The following is a 27768-nucleotide window of genomic DNA, read 5'->3' as shown; positions in this document are numbered from 1 at the left end:
CTAATTTTTTTCTCTCCTACTCTCATCTTACTCTTTGCTTATAAATTTACCAGCAGACCCTACCTGAATTCAGCATTAGAGGAAGTGAAAGAAAATTAAGACCTTTTCCATAAATGAGAGCAATACAAATGTTCTCTGGGGCATGAATGCAAAACCTCTCTCTCAATGTGGCTCCTACTCCAGAGGAAATGAGGCAAGCTGTTGTTGTTGGGGGTTTTTTTTAGGTGCTTGGTGATTTCTTATTGGCTGGAACTTACACCTTGTCTCACCTTGCAGAGCTTAAGATTCTCTTTCTTGGCAAATGACAATGTGCTACCATGCTTTACCTGCTCTCTCCTGCAGTTTCACTAAATGCTGGCTTTGCCATACTGCCTCTCGTTCAACAGCCTGTCTGTTTCCCTTGCTGTGAAAAGTAACTGTGGGAAGGGAGTAGCTAAGAAGGAGATGATTCTGGATGGAGAGAGCTCTGGTCAGTTCAAGGAGAGGAAGGTGAAACACTTGCTGGGCATCACATGGTGGCATGAAATTGTTGTTTACGGTAGGGTCAGCATAAACGCTAGTCACATGAAAGAGGTTTATCTCAAGCCACATACAATTTGAATTTTCAAATAGAAAAGAAGTTGAGAAACACAATTCAGTGAGAATTAACTAAGTTCAGTCTTTTCTGTAAGAAGTGGATTGCTTTAGAGTGTCAGTAAAAACTGAAGTTGCTAACCAGTATATAGCACTGAGATCTGATTACATCAGCAGGAAAGATCAGGGCCCAGCATCAGTTATTTTATGAGTTCAATTCATTAATTGGCTCTAGCTTTTAAAGTTCCAAATGACCCTGGATCTGGCTAACTACAGAGCAACTGGTTTAGTTAGCTGCAGAATAGCTTGAAAGAAGGTGCTCAGAAGGGCATCTCATCATCTTGCAATTCCCCTAAGTTGTACTCATAGGTCATATTAAGCCACAGTATGATTTAGTTAGCTTTGATGAACCTGCCCGGCTGTAGCTGATTATGAATACTAACTGCGAAAGATAGCTACATCTTTTGAGTTTTAAAATTCATTTTCAAGCCATTTTTAAAAACTTGGCTTTGTAATTCGACCATTGTTTTACCATTTTCAGACAATTATATAAATTGTGTTATTTTTATTTATTGTTGGTGAGTTCTTCATAGAAAGATGGTACATAGATAGCTATAGATAATTACAGATATATAAGAGGAAAAGGATTGTTTTTTTGTGTTAAGGATTTTAATTAGTTGAAATCCTTAACCAAAGCATGAAGACATTGTTCACTGATATCAGACAAAAGCTAAGGAATAGAAGACAATGCACACATACACACACACACCAACTACCTAGTATGGATGGAAGAATAAACCTTTGTGGCTTATATTCACCAAATAAGCCTATTATGTACCTTGCAGAATAAGCCCTGATCTAGACAAGAATTTTGGGCTCGTTGATGATGTAGCCCTGATGGTCATTGATCAGCGTGTTCTGCAGTACACATAGCAAGAGAATACCGTGCTGTTCATGACAGCCACAAGGAAGCAACAGTACATGTACTATATTAGCAAAGATAGAACATAGAGCATAAAACAATAGAGTTGGAAGGGACATTGGAGGTCTAGTCCAATTCCTTGCTCAAGCAAGAAACCCTATATCATTTCAGATAAATGGTTCTCCAGTCTCTTTTTGAAAGCCTTCAGTGATGGAGCACCTACAACTTCTGAAGGCAAGTTAATTGCTCTCACTGTTAGGAAATTTCTCCTTAGTTTAGGTCACTTCTCTCCTGGTTAGTTTCCAACCATTTTTTCGTGTCTTGCCATTTGATGCTTTGGAAAATAATCTGGCCCCCTCATCTTTGTAAGAGCCTCTCAAATATTGTAAGAGTGCTATCATGTTCCCCCTCCAGTCCTTCGTTTCACTAGACTAGACATACTTATCTATGTTTAGTCTAATTTATACCATTTATGTCTAAAATTGTCATTTTAAAGACATTTTTCACGTATCTATAAAGTCATCATTTTCCATGATGTTATCAAAACTGTATCATGTCTAGTATAACAACACACCCATCTTCAATTCAAGTCAGAAACTGTTTAGATGCAAGTAACAGGGAAAGAGACCAGGGGCAGTATCTAAAAGCTCTGTTCCATAAGGTGGTGAGGAACATTTCTTAACCAATCATGTTGGTTTTTTTTTTTCTTAGGGGGAGGCGGAGGCCAAGCTCTGTATGTTGATGCTAATCTGAATCATGGAAGAACAGAACACTGTGAAACATTTGACAACCCACCTCTCTGCCAACAAAACTTCCAGGTCCAGCTACTAGAAGTTTGGGGATTTCAAAACTCTTGAGTTTCCTTTTCCTCCATATGATGGACATATTTCACTGAGATTCCTTTCCAAAGCACTGCATGTCATCAGGTGATGACTGAGAGATGGACATCTAAGCAGCAGGAATAGATCAGTCTTTTTGGCCAGAATCTTTGGAGCATAACAAAATATATTGGATGATTTACATTTACGTTTAACTGTTCTGCTTTGACTTTGGAAAAGATTAATTTTGAAAAAAAAAAAAAGTATGGAATTCCCATTGATCATATGCCTGCTTATTCTGCTTATTAGATGAAATGTATGAAGCCAGAGATTATCCAAGAATGTTAATATGTGGTTGGAATGTGCAGAAATGGTCCTACGAGAGAATTAAAGAAGAGCTGAATTCAGGTATCAAATTGGCAGAACAGTACCAAGATATTCAGGTAGTCCTCAACTTACGACCACAATTGAGCCCAAAATTTATGTGGCTAAGTGAGAAATTTGTCAAGTGAGTTTTGCAACTTTTCTTGCCACATTTATTAAGTGAATCACTGCAGTTGCTAAATCAGTAACACGGTTGTTAAGTGAATCTGGTTTCCCCATTGACTTTGCTTGTCAGAAGGTAGCAAAAGGTGATCACATGACCTTGGGACACTGCAACCGTACGTAACTGTGAGTCAGTTGTCAAGGATCCGAATGCAAATCATGTGACCATGGGGATGCTGCAACGGTCATAAGTGGGAAAAATGGTCATAAGTCACTTTTTTCAGTGCAGTTGTAACTGAACGGTCACTAAGTGAACTGTTGTAAGTCAAGAACTACCTGTATCATACTTTGGCAACTGCTGCTCATTGGAACTAACAGAGTAAAGGAAAGGGAGACCAATAGTAGCAGAATTGATTTTAGTTTTGTTTCTATCTCCTTCATTGGCAACCATGAAGATACTTGAGCACTGCGGTACAATTCTAGCAATGGGAACATTATTAGAACATTTCCAATATTTCCTCAAGGGTTCACTTTTACACTGGGTGCAAAGTGACCCTAGGAAATAAGGTACAGTGGCATTATTATGATATATACCTTTTATGAACTTGTTCTGCACACCTGTGCAACCCTGAATCCAGTGGTGGGTTTCAAAATTTTTTACTACCGGTTCTGTGTGCATGGCTTGGTGGGCATGGCATGGCTTGGTGGGCGTTTCAGAGGAAGGATACTGTAAAATCTCCATTCCCACCCCACTCCAGGGGAAGGACACTGTAAAATCTCTATTCCCACCCCACTCCAGGGGAAGGTTACTGCAAAATCGCCATTTTCTCCCAATCAGCTGGGATTTGGGAGGCAGAGAATAGATGGGGGCGGGGCCAGTCAGAATTGTTATTACCGGTTCTCTGAACTACTCAAAATTTCCGCTACTGGTTCTCCAGAACTGGTCAGAACCTGCTGAAACACACCTCTGCCTGAATCTGTGCTTTACACTCAAGTGGACGAGTTAAGATCTTATCCCTCTTGTCACAGCAAGACTTCAGAATACTTTGAAGGTGCCAGAGAAGCTCTTACAAAGGAACTAAGATATCCAACTGAATGGGCTATTTTTAGACTACACGCTTTTATCGGCATGGCCCCTGAGCATCGCATCTGGCATGTACTACATTAAGAAATGTCAGGAAAAGATTTCCTGTAAAAAAAAGAATAGAATTTTCCTTTCATGAGTTAATGCTTTTACATTAGAGACACAAACAGCACAGCCTGTCTGCCCAATTCACCTGCTTTAAAGATGAAAGAAAGTAAAATTGTCTTTGGCCTTTGGGTCTGCCAGTCATTCCATATTTCAGTTTCCTTTCAGTCTTCAATGATGAATAAATGTTGCTGAACAAACACGGCTCCTGTTGTCAGAGATGTGCATTTAAAGGAAAGAGCAGTATAGTATGCCTGCCATCTGACACTTGCAAACATCATTGGTATTCAAAATATAATAGCAGTGTATACACGACCATTCAAGTCAATGCACAGAACATGTTGACTGTTGAGGAACATGACATATAAGAAGTTTTAGGGTCTATCCAATAAAACAGTACTTTGTGCATCATAAACCGAACATGGTGCCGAGGGAAAGTCAATTCTAGACCATGAAAGTTTATTCCACAATAAATTGCTTAGTCTTTCAGCAGTTACAAGAATCTTTCCTGTTCATTTGTTTGTTTGTTTTATCCCTGGAAGATTTGTTTGCTGTCTATTTTCATTTTTCAAATTGTAGTTCATGTTCTTGTGCTTCCTCTGCCATTTACTGAGCACATAACTGATCAATACATCCCAAGGTGACATTTTCAGAAAAGGAAAAAATGAACTACAATATAACAATGATACAGTCTGTCTGGCCATCACTGAGGCCGTGAAGGCTTCATTGTTGTAAGATTTTAATCCAGGGATAACTATTAATAAAGGAAATCCATCAAATATGGTCTAGAGAAGAGCTCCAGGAAAAATATGCAAATAAAGCATCCATTTCTGTTCATTCTCTAAAAAGTAGCCATGATCTCAACATGCTCATTCTTGAGCAGAAAGCTTACAAAAATCATTACATTGCAAAACAACCAGACAGAAATTCAATTAATGTGTTCACATAATGGGTATATTTTAGTTATTGAATTAACCCATTTTCTGAATTTCCACTGACATCAAGATGAACATTACCAATTTTTGCATATTACGCAAAGGCAGCCAATAAATATTTAAGTGGCTGCTTAAGTGTGCTGTGGGAACACTGCTGCTATTTAAGCCAGGAATATTTTGACCTGAGAGTTTCAACTTGGCCTTTTGAGTATCCTTCTATGTACTGGTCCAAAGAATGTGGCTAGAAAAAGGCAAAGAAATTAATGCCTATAATTTTACCATGTATTTAATTATTGTTCTCTCCTGTCATATTAAAATTTATAATGTTTGAGGCATATTTGCCATTTTCTCTATATTTGTCAGTTTCAATCCACTATCAACCCCACCCCTTGAAAGAAGGGACAAGCTATTGTAGAAAGTTACCACCCACCGCTCTCCTAGAAGAATGAAATATTTTGGGAAATATTAAAAAAGCCAAAATATTATATTTCCCTGGATGATAAAAGAAGAAACATGTTTTAAAGACAGAAAGCAGCTCCCTGACCCCAGCAGATATTTGGTGCCCATTAAGAAAGACTGGGCCAGCCTATCTACAAGACAAAAGATCTCCAGCTCTGGGATGATGGGATTAAGACATGACCCTCTAGGACATAATAGGATTAACTCATCTAGCAGCAGAGCTCACCACATGACACAATCTCCTAAGGACATTGCATCACCCAACAAACTTCAACCAAGCCTGGGAGCTCAGACAAACATGACCCCATAGGAATCTGATAACAGCAAATAGAATACATGTTCTTGCACAGGAACAGGAAGCTCAAATTCAAAGCCCAAAAGAAGATATAAAAACCCCTCTCTCTCAGCTCCATATGGTCAGGTGCCTAGAACCATCCATGTGGTTCTCCTTCATCATTAAACACTTTTTCCAATCAGCCTCCATGTTTCCAGTGTCTTTCTCCTGGCTTGGAACTGAGCCAGATGGATATTTCTTCCAACATTATCTAATCGTTAGTCGGGGACCTAGTTCACTGATGAACTAGGTTCATCTGCCTCCTTCCTCTCTAAGGCCAGATCTACTCTGGTATTTCATGATTTCACATTACTTTAGGTTTGCAGTTATCCAAATGGAGCATGGGAACAGGGGAGGACAAACCAACCTAAGGAACATAGGTAGAGTCAGTGGCATAGCTAACGTATTTAATACCGAGGATGGATCACTTTTAACACATAGACAAACACACCTCTTCACTGCTGAGAGCCATTTTGGTGTAGTGGTTAAAGACTAGGAGATGGAATTCTGCTCCTGCATTGGTCACAAGCCAGCTTGCAGATCTTGGCCTTCTCACTTTTCTCATCCCCAGGAAGAAGGAGCTGTTAAGCCACTTCTGAAAAACGCTGCTGAGAAAAGGGCAGGGGGCAATTGTCAGGAGTCAAAACTGACTTGAAGGCACTTTTTTTTTCCTCCATCACTTTTGTGCTGTTGCTGACTGCCAAACACCTGATCAGCATGCAGGGAGCAACAGCTGGAATCCACACACCCATTCGGCAACACACACACACACCAACTCATCCAGGGCAGAGTCCTGAAGTGAGACCCATTCCTCTGGCAATGACTAGAAGACTGATGTTCTTGCTGTCAATATACTAACAAGAGATGAAAGCAACACCAGAAGGGACAATTAGCATGCCTGTAGCAATAAGCAACAAGATAATGGCAAGAATATTCAATGACTTAAAACAGAGGCAATAGAAGTAGGCTAGATATTGGTATCATGGACAACAAATTTAATGGGCTGTATTGTTTTGTGCTAACATAAGGATGTGGGTGGGCACCAGTGGTGGGATTCAGCCAATTCGCACCCCTTCGGGAGAACCGGTTGTTAACTTTCTGAGCAGTTTGGCAAACTGGTTGTTGGAAGAAATCATTAGGGCAGAGAACCGGTTGTTAAATTACTTGAATCCCAGCACTGGTGGGCACCTTAACTCAGAGATAGGGGGAAAACCCTAAACGGCCTTAGTCCTGACAATGAGTGCTATATGGATCTTTCTAAGTGCACAATATTGGCCCCTTCTGTAGGCTGGCTGAGGAGTGATTTTGAAAGAAGTATGGTTGAGTTTTTGGAATGTTCAGAAAACAGTTTCTAAATTAAAATACCTGGTCGATAACAGCAACATCTTCTTTTAACTCAGTGTGCACTGAGCTCGGACAGGTTGAGACAACTGAATAGGTAAGACATCTAAGCAATGCCAGCTCCAATGCCATATTTGGGGGGGGGGTATTCTTAGCCTCTCCCCTTCCATGTAATGTTTACCACTTTATCTCTCCTTCTCTTTTTCCTTCTCTACTCCTGGCAATTGCCTGGAGAAATTCCTGCAATTTTTCTCAGAAAAAATTCATTTGCCATTGCCTCCTTTCTAGAGCTGAGAGAGAAGGACTGGCTCAAGGTCACCCAGCTGACTTCATTCCTGTCATAGGACTGGAACTTACAACCTTTTGTTTTCTAGCCTAGTGCCTTCACCACCACTAGACCAAAGTGGTTCTTAAAACATATACCAAATGTCCCTCTATAATTTGCATTTTGTTAGTAAATATAACCACCTGTTGCTGTCAGCTGCCACTCACTGCTGTTCCTTTATGACTTTCTTTCCTTGGCATCAATGCTAACAAACAAATCATGGATGAAAGGAACAATATTATGCTCTCCTTGGGTCTGTTGCATTTCAAAACCATTTGCTCTGACAAAGCAAGCAAGGCTTCTTATGCTCATTTGACAAGCAGACGAACTAAACAGGGGAAACAGAGTCCTGCCCAGTCAGCCTCCAATGTCACTTTGAATGAATCATCAATTGATCAAGACATCAACTCATAATAATAGTTCCAAGGCCTGGTCAGGGAAGAGATGAGAAATTCAGATTCTTCAGAGCATGCAGAGATTCCTAAGGCAAAAATGTTCCCTTCATTTAAACAGGTCCAAATGCTTTCATAAAGTAGGGCACAGGCACATGCCAGCATTTAACAAAGATAGCACAATTGGATGCCTGCCCTGCCTTAGGAAACGCAAGAAGTGGCAGTTTACCTAAAAGTAGGACAGCCAAATCAAAAGGAGGGTTTGATTCTCTTTCCCATTGTTGCTAGGAGGAAGGGAGGGGAGCTGAATGGAAGCAGGAGAGAAAGAAAAAGAGAGCAAGCGAAGACGGGAAGATACAGCATACAGCAATTCAGGGCAAATCATTCCTTCCATATGAGTGCTTATTGTCATGTGAATAGAAAAAAGCCAAGGGTATGTTCCTGACTGTTAAGTATAGTTAAGAGCCCAGCAAAGTGCTTTGCTACCTTCTACATTCCCATTAGCGACCCTCCATAAAAATATGGAGAAAACAGCAGCTTGACCAAGATGGTCTATTTAGAGCTTGATCGATATGGCGAGCCTCAGAAGCTGCAGCAGGCCCCAAAGTCCTAAGGTGCATTAGGTAGGAGTGCATGGCATTGATCTGGGGAATCCTGCTCCAGAGGTTCTCCAGGTGATCTTCTAAACCTGAGACAAATGGTGAACTCATTTAAAAGGGTTGTATGGCTAGCCAGCTAGAAAAGCACAGAATAGCTTTTGAAATAACACACTAAGTATTTTTTGGGGGGGGGGGGACTTACAGTAAAACGAAGCAACAGAAGAGAAATTCCTTTTGGAGACAAACAGCCAAGACCAGCAATGAATTAGCAAGAACTTTGGGAGTCACTGAGTGAGATCATCTGTGGATTTGGGGTGCGGTGCCATCTGTACACTGATGACACTCAGCTGTACATCTCCACCCCAAACCACCCCAAGATGCCCTTGAAGTGATGTCCCAGTGTCTGGAGGCCATGCGGGTCTGGATGGGGAGGAACAGGCTTCGACTCAACCCTTCCAAAACCGAGTGGCTGTGGATGCCGGCATCCTGATATAGCCAGCAGGTGCCATCGCTGGCTATTGGGGGCGAGTCATTGACCCCCACAGAGGGGGCTCGCAACTTGGGCGTCCTCCTGGACACACATCTGTCTTTAGAAGAGCACATGACGGCCGTGGCCAGGGGGGCTTTTTATCAGGTTCGCCTGATACACCAGTTGCGCCCCTTTCTGAGTCAGGATTCCTTATGCACAGTCACTCATGCTCTCGTCACTTCTCGCCTGGACTACTGTAACACTCTCTACATGGGGCTCCCCTTGAGGAGCACCCGGAGGCTCCAACTGGTCCAGAATGCGGCCGCACAGGTGATTACGGGAACGACTTGGTGCTCCCATATAACACATCTCCTGCGCAAGCTGCACTGGCTCCCGGTGGTCTTCCGGGTGCGCTTCAAGGTGTTGGTTCTCACCTTTAAAGCGCTCCATGGCTTAGGGCCAGGGTATTTACGAGACCGCCTTCTGCTACCGATAACCTCCCACCGGCCAATACGCTCTCACAGAGAGGGCCTCCTCAGGGTGCCGTCAGTCAAGCAATGTTGGCTGGCGGCCCCAGGGGGAGGGCCTTCTCTGTGGGAGCACCCGCCCTCTGGAACGAGCTACCTCCCGGAATACGACTGATCCCGGATCTCTGCACTTTCCGTAAGGCCCTGTGTTAGGTTTCGATGCTATCTCAAAATAAATGAATTTCCAAACTGCCGATCTTTGAGGAAATTTTCTCTTCATTGAGCAAGCCGGCCTGGCCTGAATAGGTTTTATGGGTTAGTTTTTTAATTGTATAGCTTGAGGTTTTAAATTGGGAGGCCGATTAATTTAATTTATTTTTAGTCATCTTAACTTTTATATTGTATGTTTTTAAATTTTCGGCTGTTCACCACCCTGAGTCCCTTCGGGGAGAAGGATGTATATAAATTCAATAAATAAAATAAAATAAATAAATAAAGACCTAGCACTTCTAGAAGACATCTGGTCAAGCTGCTGTTTCCTTTGGGAATAGCTTCTAGAGGAAGCCAGAGATTTACTATCCCTATTTCAAGACAAAATATCTACTGTATGCTTAGGTAATGATTCTTCTAAGATATAACATAATGATAATATAATGATTCTATTTTATAATGATTTCATTCACTATACACCATCATGTAATGGTTTTATTTTGTCTGTTCTGTCATTTTATATTTGATGATTTTAATGTTTTTAATATTTATTATGTTGTAAGCCATTCAGAGTCTTTTGAAATGAGATGGGCAGCAAATAAAATAAAATAAAATAAAATAAAATAAAATAAAATAAAATAAAATAAAATAAAATAAAATAAAATAAAATAAAATAAAATAAATGTATGTTCTGGTTTAGCTGTGATTTGTAAACCATGCTTATGTCTTTTCATGGTGTGCCACATCAGCTGTAATTAGGGCTGCCCTTGAAGACCATTGAGAAGCTACAGGTGTTCCAGAATACAGTGGAATGGACTGCAATGAGCATGCCATGCTATGCCCATGAGTTCCTGCTGCTTTGTGAGCCCCACTGATTGTTAGTGGCTTATGGATGCAATTCACCTAGAGCAGAGGTGGGCAACTATGGCCCACTTGACTTGACTTGTGGACTTCAATTCCCAGAATTTCTGAGCTAACATGGCTGGCTCAGGAATTCTGGGAGTTGAAGTCCACAAGTCATAAAAGGGTCATAGTTGCCCACCCCTGATCTAGAGAGAACTTTGGTCCTGATTATTTGAGGGATTGTCTATCTCCATCAGATTCTGTCCATCCAACATGATTGGGCCAAGTCGCCATGCTTCAATTAAACCACGCCATATATTAGGATTCAGGAACTTCTCTATTGCAGCATCTGCCTTCTAAAACTGCATCATCCTGGAAGATCAGGAATTCCCTCCTGGCAGCTGCTGTGCAAGTATTTGAAAACCTGGCTTAGCTCCTAGGCCTGAAGTTAGGCTAACTGGAGCCTGTTAGTTTTGTTTTCCAGAAGTAAATTCCCTTTTCTTTCATTTTATTGTTTCCCACTTGTGAAATGTAAGCTGCCAGAGTTGCTGGGAGTGGGGCAACCTCTAAATCCAATAAAATACATAATGTGTATAATAAACCATAAGGAAGCAAACTGGTTTTGTACCACAGATGGTCCACAATCTGCCTTAACCCCTAAGTGATTGGTTTGATGCTGGTTTAATGTTAAATGATTCTGGTTCGGCATTTTAACATAATCCCAATTAATTCTGGTTTATCCAATGAAACAAAAGTAAGTAAACTATGGCGTAATGGAATTTAGGGCAATGATCATACAGCTGAATCACATCTATAAAACACACTAGCACTGATGATGTTTTGGTAATGAAATGTCTGCAAGAAAGCAACCAAGCTCAGAGAACACCAAGGACCTCTCACAACACATAGAGCCTAGAAACAGCCTGCTGGCTGGGTTGACATAGGGTGCTGAGATAGAATAGAATAGAGCTGGAAGGGACCTTGGAGGTCTTCTAGTCCAGCCCCCTGCTCTGGCAGGAGACCCTATACCATTTCAGACATGTGGCTGTCTTCTTAAAAACCTCCAGTGATGAAGCGCTCATGATTTCTGAAGGCAAGCTGTTCCACTGGTTAATTGTCCTCACTGTTCTCTGGTTCCCTTCTCTACCTTTTGGTTAACAAAGTTGTCAGCTAGGTTGGTTAGGAATCTGTTTGATCTCCCACTTGCTGCAGAGTTTGTCTCCCAATTGATAACATACTATTAGTTTTATTTATCCTTTTCTTCCCTATATTTTTTTAAGTTTTTGAGCTCCAATTCATCCCTACCTTATTAAGATTTGCCTTATTTATTTGATTGGTCTTATTAATCCTGTGCTTCCTTGATTTCTAATGTTCCACTCTTGTCCTCAGTATTGACCAATTTATCTATCGTTTATTTTCTGTTTTGTGTCCTGTATTTATTTTTATTCTCTACAGGGGTCTTCCCTCCTTGCCTATCGGGGCCTCAGACTTAGTTTGTTGCCTTCACTTTCATCGTTCGCTGCTCCGGCCTCTTGTCGGACATTTTCTCCTGTTGTTTTCTCCGCCAGCTCCATTCTGTCTTTCGGTGCCTGGGTCTTTTCGGCCTTGTCTCACTCTGGTCAGCTCTCTCAGCCTGCTGTTCAGTTCTCTGATTGACTCAGAGACTCCGCTGTCTGGTCTGCTCTGCTCAGGCAGCCATTCAGCTTTAGAGAACAGAGCTCTCTTAACTCGGTGCGCCTCCGTGCTACGACTCCTCCACCTGGGGCAGGTCACTGGGGTGGCTGCCAAGCTGGAAGATTGCAAGGGGAGGGCTGCTGTAGTTGGGCTGCCTCTAGTTTGCTGAGCCCTGGGTAGCCTGGCAGCCCCCCCTCGAGCCAGGCTGCCTAGGTTGGAGTAGGGGGTCTAGGCAATTATTAAATATTCACCGGATCGCTGTCTCCAACAGCCTCTCTTCTTTTCCGCCGTTCAGCTGCTCTCAGTTGCCTCTTTTTCCATGTTGGGCTGCTTAGTTGGGCTCCTGACTTGGATCTATCATTCTCTGTTGCTGGCTGCCTCCGATTCAGGGTGCAGCCATTCATTCGCTGCACTGCTGTTTTGCTGGTGTTTTCCTCCTCAACCCCCAATTTCTTCTTTTTTTCCTTTTTCCTTTCTTATTCAACTTTCTGCTCCTTTTTTTCTCCCTCTCCTTGTACGTTCCTACTTAATTTAATAACTTCTCTCCCCACGATCTGATGCTGCTTCCTCCGCTGCTGTGCCATTGTGTACCATAAATCTAAAATGAGGTTGGAAACCAGTAAATGCTTCTGGGGATCGGGCATCCATCCTAAGAATTTGGGGGGAGGGGGGGAGAGCTGGGCTTGGCGGTCTTTACAATGAAAATAGCGCAACTCGTAATTTACTTCATTTCATTTACGAGCACGCACGGAAAAGTGCAGGAACGCCGCTCTCTCAAACTCTACCCCATCCCACCTCTTCCGCGCTCCTTCTGTAGCCTAGAAACGAGAGAAGCCCCGCCCCTCCCATCTCGGCTTCCAAAGCATCCCCGAGAGCCTCGCCTCCTCTGAGGCCTGCGCGCTTGCGCGGTTTCCATAGCGACCGGTATATACAACCTCTAAGCCAGTGTTTAAGTGCCGGCGGCGACATGGCGACTGTCCCGAACGAAAAAGCGGAGTCGGCGGACGAGTTGGAGGGCCTTCAGCTTCAGGCGATCATTGGCTTCAATGGTACCGGGGGCAGAGAGGGAAAGACCGGGATGGCAACCAGGGAAGTAACGGTACTTCCTTGCTGTGAGAAAAAGCCCCCTCCCATCCTGCCCGTTAGGAACTCCGCTGAAAGTTGATCTCTGTAATTGCCCAGGCATAAAGCAAAAGAACTCTGCCCATGCTCAAGTGTTCCCTCTTCCGTATTCATATGTTGCACTAGTGGGCTGTAATTATCCAAACTGTTTTTCAGGCTGTATCAGAGAAGGACTTCATGGACGGAATCTAACATAAAAATCTGTGCATTAAATAGTTTGTATTCCTTTACAGAGGGAAGGATTGAGAAATCTGAGTTTCAATTTGACATTGAAAGAGCCGGACTGTAAAGTTTACCTTGACTATAGCTCAAAACAAGCCAAATCTGAGTGCCTCTTTCAATTAATGGCCATCCTTGTGATTATTCTGATGCTTGCTGGGATTTGATTCTTAAGAAATGAATTGTTTTAATGTTATTACCTTGCTTTCAGAAGGTTAAAGGAAAGATGATTTGGGCTTATTATTATCATTATCATCATTATCATTATCATTATCATTACTATTACTATTATTATTAATGCAATTTTTATGTTGGTCCTTTTGTACAGATCTTTTGTAGAGTTTTAAGCTTGGCAGGTTACTAAGCACATGTTGTATCTGGGATTTTGGGTTCTTTATTGGTACTGTAGAAGTCATTTAAACCTGCTGCCTTTTTCATTCAAGTTCCTTTTGCAATCCTGTGCAGAATTTGTTATGGTTAAAGACTTGGAAAAAAGGAACGTTTATTTTTAGGTGTTGCACTTTTTTAAGGTGAAAGGCTTAAAAAAGGCTCCTTATACTCTGTCACCTTTCTAGAGTATAAAATCTTAGGGAAACTGTGAAAACTCAAGTGGCTATTTCTTCTACAAAGGGAGTACTTCACATACTGAACAAAAAAAAAAAAAGGAAAATATTTACAACTTTATATAGGACTGGGGGGGGAAGGTTGACTGAACAATAGTCAACATTTGGAGTAGGAAGTTTGAATATCTATACTGCATTAGTCAATACAGTAATTACATTGAGGCAGGGGTGAAATCTAAATTTTTTTGCTACCGGTTCTGTGGCCGTGGCTTAATTAGTGGGCGTCGCTTGTTGGTAAGGTGACTGGGAGGGCGTGGCTTGTTGGTAAGGTGGGCATGGCCAAGTCAATGTCACTTCTTTGCCCTTTTTTAACCTACAAAACACAACACAACACAACTAGCTCACCCACAATGTAAAAGCAGCTGTGCTAGACCCAAAATGGCCCCTGCAACAAGCAGGAACCTCACACAGCCCCAAAAAGCCCCAAAAAACAACTTTCACACTTTACATACACAAAATTCCACATACAGCTTTGTGAGATTTTGTGTGTTTGTGTAGTTAGAGTGAAACACTACAGTAACACACTAAATCTCAAAAAGCTGCACAAATATTATTTTATTTTAATTTATTTTTATTTTTATATAAAAGCAGCTAAATTTAAAATTTCCTAAACTTTAAATGGCTAGGTCTAAAAAAAAGAACTAAAAAAACCCCCCAATTAACTATTTTTTTAAAGCTCCCAAAGGGGAAAACAACTTACCCAATAGAACAGGGGTCTCCAACCTTGGCAACTTTAAGACTTGTAGACTTCAACTCCCAGAATTCCTCAGCTAGCTTTGCTTTGCTGGCTGAGGAATTCTGGGAGTTGAAGTCCAAAATTCCCTGCCTGCTTGATGGCAGGCAGGGAGATTCAGTTGCTTGCTGATGCAATTGATTGCAGGGATTACAGCAAGGCGTTGCGACCAGCAGCTAAGGTAAGCAAGCTGAGGAGGGGAGGGGGAGGGGGAGGGATCGTCAGAGCCATTTAAAAGAAAAAAAGTTTTTTTCTTTTACATGGCTCTGGCGATCCAAGCTGAGTTGCCTGATTAGCAGGCAACTCAACTGGGATCGTCAGAGCTTGGCTGGTCAGAGCCATTTAAAAGAAAAAAAAGGCTCTGATGATTGCGTGGCTCAGCTGGGCATGAGGGGTGGGGGCAGGGATTTTTGCTACCAGTTCTCCGAACTGCCCGCTGCCATCGCTACCTACTCGCCCGAGCCGGTCCGAACCGGCAGCATTTCACCCCTGCATTGAGGCTGAAGATGTGGAATGGAATATCAGTTTTTTCTCAGAACTACTATTGATTTTATAGTAAAAAATAATATTTTTAATGTAAAACAGCTAAGAACCAAATCTTATTGACTCCAAGATCTCTGCCATATAGAAATAAGATTTTGAGCTAGACTATATGAATGAAAAAGATATGAACACAAAGTTCTGCCTTAAAAGTTAACATTATCTATTCTCTAATGTTTGTATAAAAGATAGCAGAATGGGTTAGAATCAGAGTACAATATCAGAAAACAGAAAGCATTAGCAAGTAATAGAGGAGCACTGATAAAAAATGGAGAGCAGTAAAGTTTCTTGATGAATTGCATGAATAAATCTCTTGCTACTTTGATGAGTGGGAAACCACTTTAAGTTTCCAAAAATTTTACCTCATAAATGCTTGATTATAGCATGTAACTAGATAAAGCATGATCTGTTGGATCTTCATTTCAAAAACATTACATTACCAGATTCTCAATGCCTTCAACAATGACAGAGCACTAACATGCTGCATTTGCTGGAAATATTGTTAAAATTCAGAGAGATATTCAGTCTCTGCCTTGAATGTAACCCATGAACTGTATAGTACAGTCAAACATCAGAACCTGATCACGCCAGGTTTTTTTTAGTCACTTTGTATTATGTCATAAAATGCTTTACGATAATATTTACATCATAAAACGTTTTATAAAATTTGCATAATTTCAATTCCATAAGAATCATGGGTCCCGGATTTTGGATGCATTCTGTAAATTAGCCTACTTGATACCTTGGTTGGAATTGTTTTGCCCTCTGATCCACCCTTTTGCCCAGTTAAAGATTACAGACACCAGAGTTTTAATAGTATATAGATGTTAGCTGTTCTTCCTCTATCAATAATCATTGTATTTCTTTTGTTTTCAGGACATGTTCCCTTTGGCCTCATCTGCCATCCAGATCGAGAGCATCTTATCTATCCACTGGGTTGCACAGTAATTATCCAAAGCATAAACACTCCGGGTCAAGATTTTTTACATGGTCACACCAACAATGTCTCCTGTGTCACAGTTTCTCCAAGTGGAAGTTATGTGGCTTCTGGTCAGATCACATTCATGGGCTTTAAGGTGGATAAAAGCTTTCTTTAAAAATGTATTTGATTCCTAAAGGATGCTAGTGTTTAAACAGAGAAAACTATGATCCTTTAAAGCAGGGGTGTCAAACTCGCGGTCCGTGGGCCAGGTGCGTCATGCGCTGCCCACCCCCACCTCCGGTTTAGCAAAGGGGGAAAAAGTTGCAATATGTCACATGACGACGTGACACTGCGAGTTTGACACCCATGTTTTAAAGGATGATCTTTCAACTCTGATTAACTGTTTAGACCTCAAATTAGGTCTCACGCTATTACAAGTACAGGTAGTTCTCACTTAGCGATGATAATTGGAGTTGGCATGTCTGTGGCTAAGCCATGTGATTATAAAGTAATCGTGATCATGCTGCTTAGCAATGAAAATTCTGGTACTTTCAATTGTCATCATTACATGAATCACTGCTGGTCATTAAGCAGGGACATCATGTTGTTGCCAACATTTGCATCCTCCTGCCAGCTTCCCTATTGACTTTGCTTGTGGGAAGCCAACAAAGAAAATCAGAAATGGCAATTGTGACGCTGTGACCAACATTATTACAAGGACCACTCTGTAACTACTACTCATTCAGGGCCTTTGTATGCTTGAATGGGCTCTGAACAAGTGATCTTTAAACAAGGACCACCTGCAGAATATTTCTGAAAAATCCTGCTGCATTATCTATATATCGGCTGATAGGGTCAGGCCAGTGTTAGATTTTAGATATGACATTTTAATTGTCTAAATATAAACTAGATTATTAGTTTCAAATAGTGTTTTGCAGAGAAAGCATGACAGTTGAAGAGCGCCAATGGCTGATTTAAAACATCAAGGGAATTCAGCATATTTTGACTTGTCTTACTGACAAGTAGGCCTGAAATAAGGTTTTCCCTTATTTTCAGCTATTTCTGGCCAGTGATAACTGTGGGAAGAAGCATTTTTTCATGTTACAGTTAATGTGACAACTGTGATTGTTCCTGGATTGGTCAGATTCACCTACAATTAATCCATGCCTTGAGTAGGTAATTACTAAAAGTAGTCCAATCATTCATTTAGTGACTGTTCAAAGTTGCAACAGCACTGAAAAATGTGATTTATGAACAGTTCCTCCACTTACAACTTTTGCAGCATCCCCATGGTTACATGATCAAAACTTTTAGTCCTTTCTAACTGGAATATATTTATGATAGTTGCAGCATCCGGGGTTTATGTGATCACCATTTGTGACCTTCCCAGCCAGCTTCCAACAGGCAAAGTCAATGGGGGAAACTGGACTCACTTAAGAATCCTATGATTCACTTAACAATTGCAGCAATTGCAGTTGTTTCTCTTAACAACTGTGGGAAAAAAGGTAAAATTGGGTGTAACTCACTTAACAACCATCTTGCTTAGCAATGGAAAGTCTGGTTCCAGCTGTAAATTGAAGACTACTTGTAATAGATTATAGTAATGTATTTTATAGATGGTTATTCTTGAGGAATATCTAAAAGGTCCAACTGATGCAGCCAGTTGTTGATTTGTACACAGCACCAGAATGATATTATATCTGTAGTCCTCACCAGTTACTTTCTGGACACAGTTCAAGGCATTGCTTTTACCTCTTAAAACTTGAAGCAACTTGGCTCTGACTGACTGAGGAACAACATCTCTTTTATGTAAACTTATACAACAACACGTTCAACAACAGAGATTTTCTTTAAAATTACCCCATTTTCTGAAACCTGCAAGAATGGCCCTTTTTCAGTACAGTATAGCTAACCAAATTCTGGAACATCTTTCCTGGGAAATTGAATTTTACCCCTTGCTCTCCCACCTCCAGTGTAGAAAAGGAGAAACGACTGCCTTCTGAACAATGTCTTTTATGGATCTGTTAGGTGGAAAGGCAGGTTTAGTTCAATACTAATTTCTGAATTACTTCCTAGTGTAGGGTTGGTATGACTTCGAGCAAATCGGTAAAGAGGTTTTGATTTAGTAGCCAATAATGCTTTGTCATTTTTTGTGTACCCATCTGGATAGAAGAATAGCTAGTACTGCAGTATTTAATGGTGTGGGTAGATCACATCAGGCCCGTCGATTGCCTTGTATTAATACATTATTTTTGATGCTGCTATTTGTCTCAGAAATGGGATATGCTTGGCTAAGTTATACTTCCATTTGAGCTTTTTTGTCTCAATAAAACTGCAACCATTCAAAAGGCCGCCCGAAATGATATATGGGAAGAAAAACAGCTTTATGGCCTTTAAACCTAGAATTTGGGATCCGAATAGATTTTCTGTAACAAACTTGGGTTTTTTTCCCCCAAGTAATGCTGTTAGACTGCATATTTATATTTTTATCCCAGGCTGATATCATTTTATGGGACTACAGCAAAAAGGAGATGTTGTCTCGGCTGTCACTTCACAAGGGTAAAATTGAACATCTGGCATTTTCTCCAAATGATCTTTACCTGATTTCACTGGGAGGCCAAGATGATGGGAGGTAAGACATCTTTAAAAGTATGTTGCTTTGTCTTTTCTTATTTTTTCTAAAAAAGTCAGAAGTCAGATATAGAGAAGACCACTGTCCTGTCCTGAATCAAAGAAAAGATCTAGTTACATTTCTCTGGCTCCTTCATGATTCCGTTGCTGTGGAGTTTCACCCCTCAAATTTTGTTGGGGATAATATTAACATCTTTCCAAAATCATGTCTTTTTCTGAAGGTGAATGTAGCAAAGCTATGCAAAACATTTTATTTTATGCTCAATTTCCAAAATGTTCTGGGGAAAAAAAACTTCAAAAGGCCAATATAGCTTACTTTGCACTTGAAACAGCAATTTTGCAGAGAGGGTAGGACATAATGCTCAAAATAAAACCATTTTTAATGCATTCCCAATATATGGGCATTGGAAGAAAATGGCATATGGTATTGTGCCATTTTTAGGTTTCTTATTGCATATACAGTAGCAGACATTTCCATTGTCAGGATTATTTTCAGCTTTCTGTTTCTCCCTACGTATTCCAAGGAAATATGCAAAATAATAGGATTACAGGTAGTCCTTGCTTACTGACTGCTCTGTTTAGCAACCATTCAAAGTTATGACAGTTAAAAAAAGCCAGCTTTGCAACCAATTCTTGCATTTAGGGCCATCACGGTGTCTCTTGGTCATTTAATCACTACTTGCAAACTTTCAACTAGCAAAATTAATGGAGAATCCGGAAGTGCAAGACGTGGTCATGTAATGTCTTACTTAACAACTGTGGTAAGTCGCTTAACAATGGATGTGAAAGTGACACTGTAAGTCTGGCACAGTCATGTGATTTTTCATTTAGTGACCACAACACTTAGTGACAGTTGCCAGTTCTAATTGTGGTTGGTAAATGAGAACTACCTATAATGATTTAAAAATAGAGCTCTTTTTAAAGTATTTAAAAAATAGAGCTCTGGTAGCGCAGCAGACTAAAGCACTGTTATTAACATCAGCTGCCTGCAATTACTGCAAGTTCAAATCTCACTAGGGTAAAGGTTGACTCAGCCTTCCATCCTTTCTAAGGTAGGTAAAATGAGGACCCAGATTGTGGGGGCAATAAGCTGACTTTGTATAAAATATACAAAAGTATGAAGGCTATTGCTTAACACATTGTAAGCCGCCCTGAGTCTTCAGAGAAGGGCAGCATATAAATCAAATTAAAAAAAAAACACTACTAAATCTGATCAGGTTGAAGTGACAAAGCAAATTGACACTTACAGTCACAAATTGATTTGTGACTGTAGAATGATGCAGCAAGTTTGAAGTGTGAATCCATCGTTTAGGAACAGCATGATGCATCTTTTAATGATTTTTGCCTGGTCTTTGCAGACTTTGAGAAGCATAATATATTTTTCTCTGTATATCTTTTGCCTAGTCTTCCTTTCCTATTAAGTTTGCAATTTATGAAGAAAAGTTGTGAATTTTTGAGAGAAAGAGGAAATGAGAATGCCATTCATCAGGGATTAAACACAAATATAATTGTCCAGGCAACCTTACTTAGCTGAATGCAATTTACCAGCTATATTTTGTGCTATACTAGATGTTTTGTAACCTGAACCGTGAAAATGAGAAGATTGTTAGAACCGTGACTGGCTTGTTGGGTTACGAGTTCTATGGACTTGGTAGATGCTTATACACCATGCTTATTACCAAGAACAGTATTTCTGTATCTAAGATGCATGTCATTTGAAACAAAAAGCAAATAAATAGCATACTGCATTATTTTGATTTGGATATAGTGAAGTGAGATAATGAAAATGTATGACCTGTATTGGCTTCAATTTAACAATGGGAAGTACTTTTTTTTTTTGCAGTGTTCTTATTCAAAAACATGAATAAGTTGTCAATATTCTCCATTTTTGGCTGGCATATTTAATCTTTGAACTGGGTTATAAATTCTATGAACAAAAGATTGTGTTACTGCATGACATGCCAGCGAACAGTGCAGATGAGATTTATTCCCATCCAATAATTTTATAAGAACAAAATTTAACTTGGGGGAAATGCTGCATTGTATTTCAGTATACAAATGTCAGTTACTTTAAATCAACCACATGCCTATCAACGAATCAGTTCAACCAAATATTGGATGTGGCTTCACAAAGCCTCATATTTATTGTAAAGTATAGATGAGAGATGTTCTCCTGGGGATCTCTGTTGATGATCATATAAACTTTTCCTTGCAGTCTTCTGCACTGGTTTGTGGCACCCAACTTCTGTTTACTGGGGATAGATACCCCAGCTGGTTTTACAAGGGCAACTGGAAGCAGTGTGAAATTGTGATTGGCTTCTTTTCTACAAAGGATGTAATTGCATTGGCAATCAATCTATATCGGATGGGAGAGATCTGATTTTTTCCCCCTTTTCAACTACTTGAAAAGTTAAATGAGGAACTGCATGACATATGACAATCAAAAGAAATCCACATCCCAGTATTCTTTTCGACCATCTCTGTTTCTTGAGGAAGATTCATTGACCATCTCACATAAATTGGGAATTTGTGTAGCCAAGATTCATGTGATATGTATGATAAGCTACTAATTGGTTCTTGAAACCCACTATAAAATACTGTTTTATTTCTGCAGTTTTGCTAGTATGAGAAGTTCACCTTTCACCACACCGTTAACTAAGCAATTAAGGCTTACTGTGTTGCATGAATAAGTCATTAGATTGGCATGAAATGAATGAGCAATCAAAGAGTTACAATAATTTCTACTCCCTTCTTCTTTTTCCATTCAGTCAGTTTTCTCGCCTCTCATCTGGTAAGCGAGACAATTCATTTGATTTGGAAAACTTCATAAACGTTCATAAAAGCGGGACTGGAAAATGGGTTAAAATAAAACCCCACAGAGCGCTTCTAGACCTCCTTATTGTTTGCATAGTAACTAAACCCAATACAGCTACAAACTGTGTTTATTTGGGAGAAATGCTCCTCGAATGCACAATCGTATCAAGTTCAAAATAACTATTCACTGAAGACAAACAAATTCTCTTTGGTCTTCTGACAGCATTGTGGTGTGGAGTGTCCAAAAGAAAGAAGCCATCTGTGGAAGTCCTGCTTCTGCTCGTAGTGCTGGGAACCCAACCACACTGGTATATTCCAACTGCAAGGATGAGATGTTCATCAGTGCGGGAAAGTATGACTTTGTTTTTGAGGAAAGGCTATCAAATTCCATTCTTTAAAAATGTACTGTTCCTGTTCATTGCATTGTCCCCAAGTTACTTACAGGTAGCCTTTGATTTATGACTGCTCGCTTAACAACTCTTTGAAGTTATGATGGACACCTCCCAAGAGGTACTTGTAAACTGGTTCCAAAGTTCCGATGGATGGCCTTCCCCCAAGGTCACATTTTGGCCACTCAGCAACTGGGCCACAATTAATGACCATGGTTTACAACATTTTTGCCCAAAACCAGAATTTCTGGCCTGCAAGAACATCCCATAGCAAACAATGGGTTTACTTAATGACTACTAATTTGCTTAACAACCACTGAAAAAAAAAAAGATGAAATTGAGTTGGTCATGTGATTACTCAATTTTATGACTGTCATGACTTACAAATGTAATGAGCAGGCTCCATTATGGTCATAAGTTGAGGACTATTTCTAATGGAAAATATATTAAAACAAAGCCATCTATGCTTTTTTCTTCAGTATTGCTAGATAATAAACAGGCTTCTGAATGTCCAGCAGCAAAGGTGGGTTTCAGCAGGTTCTGGAGAACCGGTAGTGGAAATTTTGAGTAGTTCGGAGAACCGGTAGTAAAAATTCTGACTGGCTCCGCCTCATCTATTCTCTGCCTTCCAAGTCCCAGCTGATTGGGAGGAAATGTGGATTTTGCAGTAAACTTCCCCTGGAGTGGGGTGGGAATGGAGATTTTACAGTATCCTTCCCCTGCCACGTCCACCAAGCCCTGCCACGCCCACCGAACTGGTAGTAAAAAATTTTGAAACCCACCACTGTCCAGCAGGACACTTGAGTTGACTCTATGAGCATGCAGATCTGAAGGGAAAGTGCTTCAGAAGGTGGGGGGGGCGAGGGGAGGGTTGGTATGTTTGTAGCATACTCCTTAAAGCAGCAATCCCTTTTTCTAGGAACATCTTCTGCACAGCTGCTATGAAATTACAATGGCTGCTATGTTTATGTCAAAACATCTTTTTGCCTTTGCAGTGCTTTGGATTTCCAGCAGTACTTAGATCTTCCCAGATCTGTTTTACTGATCAACTATTTTAAAAAAGCTAAATTTGCAAATTATATGATTAATGAGAAGACTTTGCCTTAAGAATTCTAGAATGTTAATGCTGAAACATCTGCAAAACAAAGATCATTATAAAATTGCTCTACTCCATGGCATTCTATTTTTGGAAGAAAGTTGTTTTTTTTATCATTCCTAGTGTGCCATCAGCTTTAGTAACCCTTGCTTCCTTTGGGATTTGTTGTAACTGAATGATTCCTACTTACACACTACTAATTGAAAAAAAGATCCCATTGAAAATATTGTAGCTTGCTAATTGCTCAATACTGGTAGTCCTCATTTAGCAAGTAACTGGGCAGTAACTGCTTACAGTTATGATGGTGATGAAAAATTAACTTTGCCATCCACTCTCATATTTATGACCTTCAAAATTCTGTAAAATGAAGGAAAGCTGGAGTAAGATTATAAGCATAATCATGGTTTCACTTGGCATCTGCTTTGCATAACGACTGAGTTGCTGACCCCAATTGTGGTCACTAAATGAGAACTACCAGTGCTGTAGTCAGGAGATATTTCACTCTTTTCCAAACTGCTTTAATCGATCACATAATGAAGTTATTTCACTTCCAGAAATAGAATATGAAAATATTTAGGCTCCCAACACAATCTCTCGGTATATAGCAAGTTGTCAGCTACTTTCCTGAAATTAGGATAACTGACTTTGGTAGTCCAGAGAAGAGAAACAGTAAATGCAAATTTTAGTTCTGCAGCAAAGTGTTTTTTGTGATATAAATCTACCTTGAGTTAATAATGAAATACATGCTTTGGCTTCAGTGGAACTATTCGAGTATGGGAACTGGATTTACCCAACAGAAAAATCCGACCAATTGAGTGTCAAACAGGGCAGCTGAAAAGAGTGGTTGCTTGCGCCATGGTAAGATATCCACTGATCTGTGATTTATAGTACGTGTAAAAATTGAGTCAGGTAAGCAAAAAAGAAAAGAAAAAAAGAACAATTTATAGAAGATCTAGTTAGTTTGGGAGAAGAATATTTGAGTTTAAACATCTAATTCAGTAGGATGAAATGTGTCCAAAGCCATATGCTGTCACCTCCTTCTTAGACACAATTCGAATCTTTGGAGAGAGGTCCCATAACTAACCATAGCACCAATAAGAACCAACAAAAGTAACAGACTCAGCAATAGCAATAGCACTTAGACTTATATATCACCCCACAGTGCTTTACAGTCCACTCTGTGTAGTTTACAGAGTCAGCATATTGCCCTCAACAATCTGGATTCTCATTTTATTGACCTCGGAAGGATGGACAGCTGAGTCAACCTTGAGCCGGTCAGGATTGAATTCCTGGCTGTGGGCAGAGTCAGCCTGCAGTACTGCATTCTAACCACTGAGACATTTTGAAATGATAGTTACAAATACATTTTGAAATGATTTTTCTGGAAGATACTGTATCACTGCAGAGTCAAGGGGCTTGGTATATCCTAGGAGGCACATTTAATTCTATGCCTCTGTTTTCAACCTCTTCCCAGGAAGAGAGAAATAAATGGTCTAACTAAGGCCCAAACTCGAAAATGCAGCCTATGGCCAGCCACATGAAACTTTTCATTGCCGAATCTTTAACAGGAGGAAAAATCATACTGTGAAATCTGTTCCAAATCAGAATCCTATCTGTAATGCAGGAAGCTGGAAGCAAGACTAAATGTTGTTTTAAGTTTTGCTTCACTGTTGTAAAAGTATTTCAATTTGCCCAACCATGGTCCTGATTTTGTCTTGCTGCAGTGACCATAAAGGACCTGAGCTCCGTTTGTTTGTTTGTTTGCTTGTTTGTTTGTTTGTTTGTTCTGGATGGAGCCCCAGCCTTGTCTATGAAATGTCTAATCGAAGCCTTTCCCTTTTTGTTCTGCCTGTATGTTAAGATCATAATTATAATGAGACACTACTGCTGGGTCTTGCTACTTTTTGAAGTTATAGAAGGGCTGTGTGCAATCTTTTACAATGGTGCCCTACTTTGGAAGTGTCGTTTTGTGAAAGCAATGACCTTTGACTGTGTCTAGACCTTTTAATTTCATTTTATTGTGTTTTATTCAGTGTTGTAATTGCTTTTATTGCTGAGCTTATGTTAAATCAATAGTTCCCAGGTTTTTTTCTTTATGTGGATTCTTACATTGTCATTTAATACATTTGAGTACTATTGTATAAACAAGTTGGCAAGTGAGATGCTGTGAGGATCTTGGTACCAGTCTTATGAGACCCTAACATTATTTCAATTTTATTTAGAAAAACATTCAAGGCCATCATCTTTTGGTCTCATCAAATTTTATAAGGGTTTGGCTTTCCTGTCTGAAATCTTGGGATTTGAGATTTCAAGCAAGAATGCCCAATACTGTACCGTCAGCAATCTTGAGAGATTTTACTCATTTTGTGTGTGCCTGCAATGGTATCCAGAACACCTTTATTTTAAATGAATGACTGTTTTTTCCTTAAACGATGCTTAGTAATTTGCAAAAATCATCAATAAAAGATTTGTGGAAGGTGAGGCATACAGCAGTGAAGTATAAAGCAAGGAAATAGACACATAACATCAAATAGTTAATGTATAGGTATCTAAGTCCTTTTATATGCGCTGACATCCAATTTTTATTCCTGTAAGTCAGGTATAAATAAGGCAGGGAATTTACATTATAGACTATCAAGAGTGTTAACTCACCCCAATGAACAGTGTGAATCATGGTTTTTAATCCATTTCCTTATCTTCCCCAGATGGCAGATGATGACAGCTACTTCTATGTTGGCACATCCACTGGTGATATCCTCAAAATCAATACAAAAAGTACACTGATGAGTAGTTTTGGCCCAATAAAGGATAAACACAGCTTGGTAAGTGTTTGTTGTTTTCCACCTCTTGCTTAAAGAGAGCAAAGTCATGCAGACAATATTATAAGTATTGTAAGTTAAATACAACAGCAGCTAAATTTCAGCAGAGGTCAGGTAAATGAAAAGGCTGGTCAAATTCTAGCTGTCTATTGGCAAAGCTTATGACTCTTTTTTGTGAGCTATTTTTATCGGATCACAGAATGAGCTACTCTCTGATGTATAGTAGCTGTTTTTGGACTACCTAATGGAAGTTCAGTTTGTTTTTTCTTTCTTTCTCAACCGCTTGCTATGATAGAAGGACGTTCTTGATGAAATCCGAGATGTTTGGACAAGTCTCCTTCAATCATAGTATTGCATAATAAAACAAAAATACTAACAATTAGGGATATCAAGGAGCTAGCTTCAACCTTCATGGCAATCGCTTGCCCATCTAATTCCTTACTGTCAGTTCTGACTGACAGCAGTTTTCTGATAACTTTGAGGGCCAGTGTTGTGTAGTGATTAAATTATTTAGCTAGGAGACCAAGGCTGTGGTCTACCTCATCCACAAGGGCTTATTGGGTGAATTTAGGCCGTTCGCACACTCTCAGTTCGATATACTGAGGAAAGTTGTGGGGAAAACATGGGAGCAGGAAGCGCTTGTGTATGCTGACTTGAGTTTTTGCATGAAAGGTAAATCTAATAAATAACATTTTGCCCAAGGCTGCTAACGTTGTTATTCTTCCTTCTTTTAATTGGAAGTGCCAGGGGCCCAAGCTGAGATTTTTATATGCAGAACAGGTGATCTGCTAGTAAAGTGATATTGCAGAATACTTGTAACAATTTACAGCAGGGGGGATGTAAAGTACTATGCTCATTAGCATATGTGAACAAACGATTAAAAAAAATCTAGCAAGCTGGATAGGTCTTGTGTCATTTTTCATATTGGTCTTGGTTTCCTTACAAGCATTCATTGAGCTGGTCAGGAATTCAGAAAGTACATTTATTGTTATTTGCCTCCAACGGTTGCAAGTTAATGTACCTCCACTGGCTGCAATCCCACTGGGAAATCTTTCCCCATTGTTGGCAAAGTTTATTTATTTATTCATTTGTTTATTCCAGTTTGCACTACTGCTGCAATATAATTGAAACCATAGCAGTTCATACCAAAGTAAAAACATAATCAGTATCAATAGCACTGAAACATCCCTGGCAAATGCATTCAAACTGAAACCAAATCACTCATAAAAACTATATCAACCAGGATTAAATACGGACTTTGCATAACATATAAATTAAAAGCAAAAAAAAAAAAAAAACCAGGCATGAACAGAAAACACAACATGAGATTTCAGTGAGAAAAAGAAAATGAGGAAGAAAATAGTGTCAGATTCTTTTAAGTAAGGCTAATCTATAGCCTAACATTCAATCTCTCGATGTGCTAATTGTCACGTCTTAATGTGACATAAAAAGTCCACAAGTACCAGTAGGTCTTCTTTTTTAAAAGTTAATGTCAGCAGCAAGGGCTAACCTTGGATTTTGGTGGGGAAGGGAAAACATACCACTGCCAATAATATATGATCTCTGTCATCTATACCAGAAATCTATATAGAACAAATATTATTTTGGAGTAGAGATGTATGAAGTTCAGACTGGAAAAATAACACTGGAGACAGAATGAACTCTTTCTTAATCCACACCATATGGCTCTTCTTAGCAACAATATGGGAAATCTTGTCATGGTTTTCTTGGCCCCATATCCAATTAGCTCATACTTCAGCTTGCTGGCTGAAAACAATTCTATTTACCATGCTCAATATTGGGTAATGGTAATTCATTTTTATT

The 27768-nt window shown here is 39.8% G+C and overlaps 2 protein-coding genes across 4 annotated transcripts in view; both read left to right on the top strand.

Moving 5' to 3' along the window:
• Positions 1-4193, top strand: part of LOC117676591 (TBC1 domain family member 24-like) — a 32931-nt gene extending 28738 nt beyond the window's left edge. The window contains exon 7 of one of the 3 annotated variants that reach the window (XM_060688639.2): positions 2207-4193. In XM_060688639.2, coding sequence (XP_060544622.2) covers positions 2207-2352 — 146 coding nt within the window. In that variant the 3' untranslated portion in view covers positions 2353-4193. The other 2 variants (XM_087887295.1, XM_060688640.2) reach the window with 2 other exon arrangements.
• An 8670-nt stretch (positions 4194-12863) lies between these two features.
• The window catches only part of CFAP52 (cilia and flagella associated protein 52), a 31696-nt gene continuing 16791 nt past the window's right edge, over positions 12864-27768 (top strand). Inside the window, exons 1-6 of the mRNA XM_034408092.3 lie at positions 12864-13085; positions 16150-16349; positions 18691-18827; positions 21864-21992; positions 23884-23983; positions 25831-25947. Coding sequence (XP_034263983.1) covers positions 13004-13085; positions 16150-16349; positions 18691-18827; positions 21864-21992; positions 23884-23983; positions 25831-25947 — 765 coding nt within the window. The 5' untranslated portion in view covers positions 12864-13003. The remainder of the gene's footprint in view (positions 13086-16149; positions 16350-18690; positions 18828-21863; positions 21993-23883; positions 23984-25830; positions 25948-27768) is intronic.

The sequence above is a fragment of the Pantherophis guttatus genome, chromosome 2 (assembly GCF_059756535.1).
Source record: "Pantherophis guttatus breed Tessera chromosome 2, ASM5975653v1, whole genome shotgun sequence".
Classification (NCBI taxonomy): Eukaryota; Metazoa; Chordata; class Lepidosauria; order Squamata; family Colubridae; genus Pantherophis; species Pantherophis guttatus.
This window is presented reverse-complemented; position numbering and strand designations above follow the sequence as displayed.